Genomic DNA, 12,215 nt, shown 5'->3' with positions numbered 1-12,215 from the left:
CTGCTCATTCTCACGAGCTCAACAAGGTCTCCAAAGAGCAAGGGACATGGTTTTCTGTAAAGTCTGGGATGTTTCCAGTCTTTGATTGGCCCTTTTGTCTCCCCGTGGCCTTGGGCAAGTCATTCGCACAACCCCAAGGCCTCAGTATCTCATCTGTGTAATGAAAGGATTGGACTAGTCCCTGAAGACCTCAACAATCAGAGCGTATGTACTTTTTATTTGAGGGGGGTCAGAGTCCTTCAGTCTGGGTAGCCCCATTCTTTTTCCTTCTCACAGCCAGTATTTCATAAATCTTTTCTTTTCTTTCTTTTTTTCTTTTTTTTGAGACAGGGTCTTGCTTTGTCACCCAGGCTGGAGTGCAGTGGCGTGAACATGGCTCACTGCACTCTTGACCTCCAGGGCTCAAGCGATCCTCCTGCCTCAGCCCCTCAAGTAGCTGGGACTACAGTCACATGTCACCATACCTGGCTAATTTCTTTCTCTCTCTCTCTCTCTCTCTTTTTTTTTTTTTTTGTAGAGATAGGATCTCCTTATGTTGCCCAGGCTGATCTCAAACTCCTGAGCTCAAGTGACTCACCCACTTCGGCTTCCCAAAGTGCTAGGATTACAGGCATGAACCACTGCGCCTGGCCTCATAAATCTTATCTGCATACACAGACTCAACTTCCTCACCTCCCCTCCTCTTCTCAGTTCCTTAAACTCAGGCTTCTTCCTCCAACAATATGACTCCAACCCAGGATATCAAGAAGCTGCTGCTTACTTACAGCTCTAGTTTTATCTTTCTCAAAGCCCCAGCAGTGAACACTTTGCACCATTTTGTCCTTTCCATTTCGTCCTCGGTCATTTTTTGTCCTCCTCTTACTCAGAGAATTGACAACAGGTCAGTATGACTGCATACAATGAAGCAAAAGATCGGCGGTAAGTGACTTGTGTACCGTCGGCTTCCTGGATGGATCCTCCGGGTGTCCCAGGCATTTCCACACAGAGTAGCCACAGCTAAGGGAATACTTTGTCTGCTGGAATCAGTTCATCCTCCCAGATCCCCAGGTAGCCTTGGCTCCTCAGCCTGACACCTGGACATGCACCTCACCTACACCCTTGCCCACATCCTTCCAGATCCACCTCCTGAACATCTCTCAAATCTGCCATTTTCTTCTTTTCTTTCCAACTTTTATTTTAGATTCAAGGGGTACATGTTACATGGGTAAACTGTGTGTTGTGGGGGTTTGTTGTACAGATAATTGTGTCATCCGGATAATCAGCATAGTACCCATAGGTAGTTTTTCAGTCCTCACTCTCCTCCCACCTTCTACCCTCAGATAGGTCCGGTGTGTATTACTTCCTTCTTTGTGTCCATGTGTACTCAATGTTTAGCTCCCACTTGTAAGTGAGAACACAAGATACTTGGTTTTCTGTTTCTTCGTTGATTCACTTAGGATAATTGCCTCCAGCTGCATCCATGTTGCTGCAAAGGCCATGATCTCAGTTTTTAGCAACTGTATAGTATTCCATGGTGTATATGTACCATATTTTCTTTACCCAATCCACCATTGATGGACATCTAGGTTGATTCTATGTCTTTGCTATTGTGAATAGTGCTGCAATGAATGTGTGTGTGTCTTTTTGGTAGAAGGATTTATATTCCTTTGGGTATACGCCCAGTAATGGGATTGCTTGGTGGAATGGTAGCTCCGTTTTAAGTTCTTTAAAAAATCTCCCGACTGCTTTCCACAGTGGCTGAGCTAATTTACTTTCCCACCAGCAGTATAAGCATTCCTTTTCTCTGCAACCTCGTTGGCACCTGCTATTTTTTGACCTTTTAACAATAGCTGTTCTGACTGGTGTGAGATGGTATCTTATTGGGTGTTTTTAAAAATTAAATTAAAATTTTTTTTGACAGGGTCTCACTTTCTCACCCAGACTGGAGTGCAGTGGCACGATCTTGGCTCACTGCAACCTCCACCTCCTGGGCTCAAGCAATTCTCCCACCTCAGCCTCTCGAGTAGCTGGGACCACAGGCTACTGTGGTAATTTTTCACCACCCTTGGCGAATTTTTGTATTTTTAGTAGAGATAGGGTTTTGACATGTCAGTCAGGCTGGTCTTGAACTTCTGCCCTTAAGTGATCCGCCTGTCTTGGCCTCCCAAAGTGCTGGGATTACAGATGTGAGTCACGGCACCTGGACTTCATTGTAGTTTTAATTTGCATTTCCCTAATACAAATCTGCCATTTTCATTCCTGGTGTGGCAAACTTGTACGTCATTAACCGTACCTGGAGTATTATATCTACGCTGAATGCCTTATCCGCCCTTTCTAAGGACACCTGGGAAAGCCTTCTGAAATCCACACACACTTGAACATCTCCCTGACCTGCTCAAGACTATTCAGATTTACAAAATAGGCACCAAACTCTGTGCTATGGCCCCAACCACCCAGGCCAGGGCTGTTTCCAACCCATGAGCCCTCAAGGGATGGTGAAGGATGACAAGGCCCCTGATGCAGAAGAAGAGCCATTTTATTAGGTGAGGCACGTGGGATGCTACACACGCCTGGTGGGAAAGGAGAGGGAGCAGGTTCCTTGGAGAGAAGGCAACTGTGTCATCTTCCAGCACATGGGCCAGCCATCTGTGAGCACTGGGAAGCTGGGCTAGAGGGAATGGATTGAGCAGCAAGAAATAGTTCTGTTGGGGGAAGACCCTAATCAGGATGGAGACTCAAGGTCAGTGAGTGTTACTGGTATTGACTCATCGTCAAACTCATGCCCCAGAGGGACAGGAGGAGGCTGAGACCCTGGGCAAGGCATCAGGCCTGGAGTCAGGGCTCTGTGAGCATGTGTTTGAGTGAGTGTGTGTCTGTGTATCCACGTGTACTTGTGTGTGGTGAGTCCACTGATGTGTGCATATGTGTGAGTGTGCTGGTGTGAGACTGTGTGCATCTGTATCAGTGGCAATGTGTCTGGGCATTTGTATGTGTGTTTCTCTTGGTAGCTGTGTTGCTGTGCTGCCTGCATCCTTCCACCTCTGTCAGCTTTTCTGTGGATTTCTTTGTGTATCCCTGTGTATACCTCTGTAGATGTTTGTCTCTTTCTTTGGATGTCACTGTCTCAAGCTCCCGTCTGCCTTCTACCAGGAGAAGAACAGCCAGCCCCCAAAATCCTGGGGTGTGGGGAGGGGCACTTACCAGCTCAGCAGAGGCCAGGCCTCTTCCTGGAAGGCTTAGACCTTGATGACAAACTGTAGTCCATGGATCAGCATGTCTAAACAAACAAACAAACAAACAATAAAAAAACAGACGAAAGTCATGATCTCAGCGTGAAGGAATCCACATTCCTCAAGGTGGGGGGCCAGGGAATGGAGGCCTCTGGAGATCCGACTGTGTTCAGCATGCTTGGAGGAAGCCAGGCCTCCTTCTACCAACCAGCCCAGCTGTCCTCAGTGTCAGGGCTGAGGCAGGAGGCACGGTGTCTATCTCAAAATTATCTGGATTATTCGGGGGAAAATGAAGCCCAAAATAGAGAGAGTTGAGGCCAGAGGGACCTAGTATCCTAGGGTGTGCAGGGAAAAAACTCTTTGGGGAAGTTGCTGCTCCTGCAGAGAGGGACAGAGGGCTTGAAAGCAGGTACTTACTGACAATGTCATGCACCAGGGTGATGTCCAAGCCACTGAGAACCTCATTGACCAGAGGGCACACCTGGCCAGGGGCAGAGAGGGGAGTTAGGCAGAGTGGCACCCTGGAGCAGCAGAATCCCTAGTGGGGGTTCTCTGGGGGAAATTTCCTGTCGTTTTTCTGTGTAAAAGTGATTCTAAGCAGTTCCACAGATCAATGGTCACACATGCCCGAGGAGAAACTGGAGGCATGAGGGATGTTGTGAAGGGCCCCAAATCACACAACAAGCCCAGTGTTCACCCTGTGACATCACATCTGATTCTAAGTGGAGTGGAGTGCCCTGGTTATAGGAGACACCTAAGCATAGGTTGGAAGACTGTCTGTGGCCATAGAAGGCTGGACAGGGAACTTCTCCAATTTCTCAGAACAGGGGCCAATCCATTTCAGCTTCAGTGTGGACAGGCAGCGCCTGGCCTAGAGCAGAGACTCATCAATGCATTTGGAAAGATGTAAAGAAGAAACATGGACAGATGGATCAATGGACAAATAGATTGATGAATGGAAGTTGCTTATCAAATTGAGGGACTCGGACCCACTCAGCTCAGGGCTTTGTTTTAGTGCAAGAAGCTCTAAAACCTGAGGATCAGGGGATCCCCACCTTGCCCACTTACGTTGCCCTGAACCAACTCAGGCAGGACTTTATTCAAGATCCCTGTGAGGCTGTCCAGAAGACCTTGAATGGGGAGGGGGCCAAGTCTGAAAGAGAAAAGTCATGGGTGATGCAGGGACCTGGAGATAGTGTGGAGAAGGCTCCAGAGGGGGCCACTGTGAACCCCACAGTCTCAACACTCAGTCACTAAAGCCAAGCCTTGTCTATCTACACCCATGTGCAGGCCAACAGCAAGGGTCCTATTGAAAGAGAGTTACATTTGTGTACAGCAGTGAACACACAGGTATGTGTAGGATAAACACATGGTTCTCAGAAAAAGCAGGTGCCAATAAGGCTTTGCAGAGTCTATAAATGAATGGATACTACTTAGTATGTAGTTGTCATTATGATCCAATGAGATGACACATGTGAACCCCAATGTATGTGTTCATTAAAAGTTAACCACGTGGGCAACTTTTGCGTAGTAGGTTTGACACAGTCTCCCTATGTGACAGGTAACTGAAATAAATAACCTAGTTGGGATCCATGTCTATTTTACCCCTTACTGGGACAAAGCACTTTCACACCTATTATCTTGGTAGATTCTATCAATAACTCCAGTGCAGTTCCATATTGCAGATAAGTAAGCTTAGAACTAAATTGGAGAAGCACTACTCAGGTTCACACAGGAAGCCCTCTATCCCCATTCCTCTGTAATATGCAGGGCTTAAACTCCAATTTCTTGTTGCTAGATCCAGCATAAAATTGGTTAGCTTGGTCTAAGAAGGAATAAGTACTACTTATCTATCTCTATCATCTATCTATCTATCTATCTATCTATCTATCTATCTATCTATCTATCATCTATCTATCTATCTATCTATCTATCTATCCATCCATCCATCTATTCATCCTTCTCTCCATCAACCTAACCATCTAACCATCTCTGTCCATCCATCCATCCATCCATCCATCCATCCATCCATCTTTCCAAGCTCCCTCCTTCCCATCCATTTTCCCACCCTTTCAGCCTCTCACTCATCTATTCTGTCATTGTCCCAGCTTTCCAATCATCCATCCAGCATCACACCCTGTCATCTCTGGGCAGGAGAAGCTGCTCCTCTGGCCTCACCCATCAAGCAGAGAAATTTGCAGGCTTCCAGGGGAATGGATGCAGTCACCAAGGACCAGGTGGATCCTCTCCTGCTTATCTCTCACAGCTAAGATTTCTGCAGTGATGTTCAGCTTCACAGCCAGCCTCAACAGACTTGCACCAACCAGGGGCCTGCAAAGGAGACAGCCCCACTGGTATCTAGCTCCATCACATTCCAAGGAAGAGGATTATTTTCTCCTTGCCAAGAATGCTAGCCTTACCTCACTCCATCTTGCCCACAGTTGTACTTATCTCATTTTCTAGCAGGAGAGACAAAGGCTCAAGAGGTCAAGTGAGTTTCCCAAGTGACCCAAGGCCACTTAGCATAGCAGCAAATGAGCTGAAGTTGGAGGCTCAGGTCTGTTAGACTCCAATACCCCCGCTATGGTTACCCATGGTCACCAGGGTCTCCCTTGGTAAGCCATCCTCTCACCCCCTCTTGGGACCCACTCACGTATTCACTTGGAGCTTTATGCCGAGAGGGATGGTGACATAGAGACGGTGGCCATCAGGGCTCTGCACAAGGCCAAGTTCCAGCAGCTGGGGGTCAGTGACCTTTATGCTGTCCAGGGAGTAATATTGGAGGGGGAAACATCAGCTCCTCTAGCTCCAAACCCAGAAACCATCTTTAACCTAACAGTACCCATCCCAGAGGTAGAGCTTCCCACCCAGGATAGGGAGATGGGAGGGGAGTCTTGCAGCCTAAGCCACGTGGGTTCTGAGTCACACACCAGGTCTTTTCCAGCCTCTGCCCTGGAACAGATCTGACACACACACAGGGCCATTTCCTCACCTCCAGTCTATGAGGTATTCAGGACAGCAACTGTGTCTGGATTATATTTGCATCCTGTATGCCAGCTAAGAGCCTTACAAAGAAAGTGGCTACTTCATATTAGTTGACTGGATTGATGGGAAGGTGGGTAGTGGATATGTGGGTGCATGGATGGAAGAGTAAGTGATTAGGTAGAAGGATGGGTAACTGGATGATGGATTGGTCAGTGGATGAATGGATGATGCAGGTGCAACTGGAAGTAAATCTGCACAAACATTTATGGGTAAGAATCACCCACCCTGTCAGGTGGCCGATCACCAATGTTTATCATGGGGATTGCAGAGCAGGAAGTCAGGGAGAGTGCAGAAAGGGTGGAAGGAAGCCATTCTCCCATTGTCCTATCTTTCCAACCATCCATCCATCATCACACCCTGTTGTCTCCAGGAGAAGCCAGCCCTATGACCTCACCCATCAAGCAGGGAGGCAATTTGATGGGTGAGGCCATTCACTGAGCCAGCCACTATGCCAGGTGATTTACACCTTTTCCAGTCCTCCCAGTACACTTTCTCTGCGGGTTCTATAATCTATATTTTACAGATGGAGAAACCAAGCACAGAGAGACAGGGTGTCCTGTCCCAGGTCATCCAACAAGTATATTTGAAAATCGAAGTCAAGAAGTCTGTCTGTCTCCAAGTCAGGGAGCGAGACCCTGGGTGGCTAGGATTTTGGAAATGGCTTTGATGCAGTCCTATCCAGGAACTAGGCTCTCCCGGCTCACTGGCATCGAGCTTCCATTCTTGCTTTTTGCTTTGCGAGGTCTTGGGTGTCTCATGGGAAGCACCATGTTGGACCTTTTCATGGACATCACACTGTTCTTCATCACATTGATATCATCAAGGTGGGAAGGTTACACTCTCGCTTACATCAAAGGCTGTCTGTGTTCTAAGGGATTTCACAGATGCAGAGAACAAAATGACCACAGTGTAGTGGGAATAGCCTTGGCTTTGGAGTTAGGATAGTAGAGTGAGAGCCTTACTCACTTGGCATCACTCTAGCAGCATGAACACAGGCACCTCTGTGCTTTGGTTTTCCCATTTGCAAACTGGAGATTATTAAACCGACCTCAAAGGGTTGTGGTGAGGATTACAGATGATGCTAGGGCCTCAGGACATGCCTAGAACTGAGGGCATTGCTGGTTTGGGGAGGATTGGTGTCCCTGCCAGACTGGAGATGGGTCTCAGAACTGAGTCCTGGCTCCATCTTCAGGCCTCTCCCTCACTGCTTCAGGGTCACTGCCTGGGGCTGGCAGATCTTCACCTGGGGTTCCCTGGCAGAGACCAAAGCTCTATTTTAGGACAACTCACTCAATGATGTTGTTCAGGCCAGGGATCACTGACGTCACTTTTCCAAGCAGTCCCCCAAGGAGGCCGCCGGAAATACCTCCTCCAGGCTTCAGGATGTCCAGGAGTGGAAGGTTTTCCAGAATGCCCAACAGGCCCCCAGAGAGCAAGCCATTGCTGAGGGCTGGAAATGGGTGTAAGGGTCTCTGGGGGTCAGATCTGACAATTCCAGATCCTCAGGCCCCCTCCCCCATCCAGCCCTGTCCCTCTCCACTTTGCAGGGTTGGACACACACATGCACACACACACACACACGTACATACACATACCTGAAAGAGGTTGTCACATACTCACCATTTGTCAAGCTTCCTGCAAGACCTATGGGACTCAAGGGCAGGGCTGGTTTCACAGGCCAGGGCCGGGCTGGATTTACATTCAAGGGCAGGGTCTGGTCCAGGGGCACGGGCAGGCCTTCAAACTGGGCCATGGTCTGGGCTAACAGCCCGTAGAAGACAATGAGGCCCCCAGTTTGAAACATCTTTGCTCTTAGTATCTGTGGCCAGAATGACAAGTCCAACATGGCATGGGCATCAGAGAGGAATTTATCTACCACCTGCCCCTGACACCTGGGGGTGGAGTTGTTTGCTCCCCAGAACACCAGGAGGTCACTAGTAATAGCTAACACTGCTGAACAATTTCTGCTTGCCAGGCAACAGGCTGACTGCTTTACACAATTTCATCTTCATCACAACCCTAAGACATGGGCACCTGTTACCTGCATTGCACAGGTGAGGACCACTGATCAGGGGCCTAAAAAGGAGACAGCCCCACTCCACCACATTCCAAAGAAGAGGGTTTTTTTCCTTCTTGCCAAGAATCCCAGCCTCACCTCACTCCATCTTGCCCACAGTTCACTTGTCTGATTTTCCAGTAGGAGAAACCAAGGCTCACAGATGTCAAGTGAGTTTGCAGTTGGGAGTTTCAAATAGACTCCCATCCCTTCTTGAAACCCACTCATGTACTACGGAGTGTGGGTAACTTTCACCAAGGTCACAAGTACATAGTGGACAGAGGATTAGAAGCTAGAGCCAGGTGAACCCTCTGTTAAATTAAGTAACCATCAGATTTATTCTCCAATCGGGCTGGCTTCAATGGTTTGAATCATTGCTGCTCTTCAGACAAAGCAAATGAGAAGCGTTAAACATGCAAGTGCTAAAGAATTGAGCTGTTTTAGATCATCCCTGTTCAGTCCTTTGGCCTGAGCTCAGGCCATGATGGTTGGTGGATGCCCTTGAAAGGCACACAATACAGGAGTTGCATGGCCACAGCCACCATCTCATGCAGACCTGTGTTGGGGAATTCCTGGGGCCATCAAAGCCTTCACTGCATACAAAGAACCAGGGGACCAAAGAGGGGTAGTGACTTTCCCAAGGTCATACAATAAATTGATGGCAGAGCTGTGGTTGAAGGCAGGTCTCCCAACCCGCCCCTCACCCAACACACAAACATGTATTCTATCATTTTCACACCTTTCTCTTCTCCTTCAAGCTGCCCTGGATGGAATTCTGGTCAACCCCGAGGTTTGGCTTGCAGACCTCTCACAGGTCTATTTGGCAGCCAGCAAAGTTGTCCAGAGCCAGCACTAGTACCTACAATTTGGAGACAACTGGCAGCTTTGTGCAAAATTCCATCTATTGACTGACTCAGCTAAAGCTCCATCCTTGTGGTGGAAGGCTGGAAATGAAAGGTCTTTTGGTCCAAAGAGCCAGTTGTGCCCTTCTTAGGGAGGTAATTTTGACCACAGCCTCTGAATCTCTTTTGGGCAACAGACCCTTTATGAATCCAATGGAAGCTAAAGATCCTAGTCTCAGAAAAATGCATCAAAATGTATAAAATTGGGTGAAGAATTTTAGGAGGTTTCTGGATCATCTGTATCCACATTGGTAACCTCAAGCTAAAACTTATGTCTTAGAGGCTTTCATTTAGGGCATTAATAGTGCTCATTTCTATATCAATGTTACTGGTCTCTTATGACAGCAGAGCAAATGGCCATCCCCACATCCCTGACATCGGCCAGGTCTGTTTCTCTTGCACGGCCCCCAGTGAGTGATCTTGAGTACGGTCTGCCTGCCCCACAGTGAGGAGCCTGAGATCCCTGCTGTCAAGGGTAGCAGAGGGGCTGCAGAATGGATGGCTCTTACCTGGACTTCTTAGAGGTCTCAGCAGCTGTCCTGGTCTCCTCTCTCTCCCCCACTCACTTCTGCCGAGGAGGCAGCCTCTTTTATAGTATGGGGACCAGGAAGCGTGTGTTGGGTGATGGGTTTCTAAATAATTGAGAATTCTGCAATCTGGCAGTGTCTTTCAGGGCTCTCCAAAGTAAATAATTGCCAATCACATTAGCAGGTGAGACAGTTAAGCTATTTGGTCGACAAGATAAACAGAGAAAAATCTGAGATGGGATGTTACTCAAGACTTTATGGTTTCCTGAGCAGAGCCAAGGTTGGGGACCCATGCTCCCAAGGTAGCCTGGAGCATTGAAAGGAGCAGCCAGATAGACAGCCAGATAGAGCCCAGGAAGGGACCTCAGTCTCATCTCTTGGCCCTTTTCCTCTCCTGCTTTAATTTTTTTGCTCCAATTGGAGGATTCTTTCTCCTAAAATGTCGAAAGAGTCACACTGCATCCTAATTCTGGGGTATGTCTCCATTCCACGGCATAGGTCTCCTGTTTTCAGAGCCCCTATTGCACGTCAGGAGCTCTCTGTCCTCATAAGAACCCTGAGAGGCAGAGTTTACTGCTCCTCTTTTATAGAGGAGGAAACTGAGATCCAGTGGGGACAAGTGCCCAAAGACCCAGAGAGGGTGCAGCAGAGTTAGAACGCAACTCACCGGAGAATGAAAACAACGGAAACAACAAAATCAACGCCAACAGCAGACACTGGCCGAGCTCCTGCTGTATGCCTGGCCTGCCGTGGTGTTCACATGCAGCATCTCACAAAATCCTCACAACCCCGTACTCCTATTCTATAAGGGGGAAACTGAGGCTGAGTGTGAGGCGAGCTGTCCAGAGACGCACTGCTGGCCTGGGGTGAGACATTCACACTCGGGTCCTTTCCCTGAATCACTGCGCTGAGAGATGAAGGTGCCTCCCCACACTTGCTGGCCATTTTGATTTCCCCACCTGTGAACTTTACGCTTTCATGCTTCCCTTTTTATTTTTTAAAATTTCACTTAATTTTTATTTTATTTTTTGAGACAGTCTTACTCTGTCTCCCCGGCTAGAGTGCAGTGGTATGATCTCGGCTCATGACAACCTCCACCTCCCGGGTTCAAGCGATTCTCCTGCCTCAGCCTCCTGAGTAGCTGGGACTATAGGCGAGTGCCACCATGCCTGGCAAAGTTTTTGTATTTTTAGTAGAGACGGGGTTTCACCATGTTGGTCAGGCTGGCCTCGAACTCCTGACCTCAGGTGATCCACCTACCTCGGCCTCCCAAAGTGCTGGGATTACAGGCGTGAGCCACAGCGCCCGGCCACTTCTCTTTTACATCCTGGAAAAGTCTCTCCAGGTTCCCAGGCCTGAGGGATCCTTTGGCATCCTGGTCTCTATCCTACCCTTTCTTCTACCTTTCCCTAAATGGAGTAATCAGGCATTTAACCCCACCACTGGGGCCCTTGGAGTCTGTTTAGCAGATGAAAAAATGAAGACACAGGAAGCCCAAGGTCCTGGACCAGTGAGCGCAGCTCTTACCCTGCAAAACCTAACACCTTATAAGCAAAAGTGGAGAGAGAAGGAAGAAATGTGCATTTATTAAGCACTGACTGCATGCCAGGTGCTCTCCATATTTGAACCTCATCTTCTTCAGGAGTGGTTGGTATTGTTGTCTCTCATACATTGGATGAGGAGGCTGAGGATCAGAAAGGGTGACTGCTTCCTGGGGACACACAGCGAGGGAGTGTTGGAGTCAATTGACCCCGCCACCCTCCGTGTCTGTCTGAGTCCCTGGTAATCAGTGGGCCACACTGCCTCCTTCACACTAGGCCTTCACCGGCCTGCTCCACTGCTCTCCAGAGTCTGGGTGGTGCCTCCAAGGGTTTGGGGCCGTGGCTTTGAACTTAATTATCCATTCAAGGTACTTGCTGGACTCTGCCCGTATCTTGGACATGGCAGTCATCCTCACAGTGGTCCCATCGTATAACTCTTGTGGGTTGGGTCAGGTTGCTACTATCTTTGTGGGGGAAACTGAGGCAGATAAGGCAAGGAATTAGTAGAGTTTGTGCAGCTAGTTAATGAAAGCTTACACCCTCTGGTTTGAGGCCAGGAGGCTGTGTCTGTATTGCAGCAGAAAGTGGGTGAATTTGGGCTCAAACAGCCCTGGTTCAAATCCTACGACCCTGGGCAAGTCAGTCCAGTTCCCTGAACTTCATTCAGTTTCCTCACCTGTAAAATGGGTAGAATAAAATCTGCCTCACAGGGCTATGGGGAGATGATGTCTGGGGAGCTGGTATGAATCACAGTTCATAAACTCAGGCATCCACACATCTTTCTGATTTATCTATACTTTACCATTTCAAATGCCATTTTGCTCAGGAACAGAAATGTCCCCATTTCCCCCTGGGGTTTCATGTCTGTGCTAGGGACTTTGTTTGTACCAAGGAGGCTGCCTTTCCCTGTTTTTGGCTGGCAATGCAGGAGACAG

At 48.4% G+C, this 12,215-nt stretch overlaps 1 protein-coding gene across 3 annotated transcripts; it reads right to left on the bottom strand.

Moving 5' to 3' along the window:
- Window positions 1–2,497: 2,497 nt before the first annotated feature.
- On the bottom strand, window positions 2,498–9,776 carry BPIFA1 (BPI fold containing family A member 1). 3 transcript variants are annotated; one of them, XM_003779334.4, is made up of 9 exons: window positions 9,722–9,776; window positions 7,875–8,073; window positions 7,545–7,704; window positions 5,863–5,970; window positions 5,388–5,540; window positions 4,278–4,362; window positions 3,627–3,690; window positions 3,181–3,256; window positions 2,498–2,697 (listed from the first exon to the last, which is right to left on the bottom strand). In XM_003779334.4, exons 2-8 carry the CDS (start codon window positions 8,056–8,058, stop codon window positions 3,216–3,218), a joined length of 795 nt encoding a protein of 264 aa, XP_003779382.2. In that variant the 5' UTR covers window positions 8,059–8,073; window positions 9,722–9,776; the 3' UTR covers window positions 2,498–2,697; window positions 3,181–3,215. The 3 variants fall into 3 exon arrangements, with proteins under 3 accessions (XP_003779382.2, XP_003779383.2, XP_002830251.2); XM_003779335.4 differs by having other exon boundaries at window positions 2,498–2,681; XM_002830205.3 differs by having other exon boundaries at window positions 2,498–2,642.
- Between the last annotated feature and the right edge of the window lie 2,439 nt (window positions 9,777–12,215).

Source organism: Pongo abelii, chromosome 21 (genome assembly GCF_028885655.2).
Source record: "Pongo abelii isolate AG06213 chromosome 21, NHGRI_mPonAbe1-v2.0_pri, whole genome shotgun sequence".
NCBI lineage: Eukaryota > Metazoa > Chordata > Mammalia > Primates > Hominidae > Pongo > Pongo abelii.
This window is presented reverse-complemented; position numbering and strand designations above follow the sequence as displayed.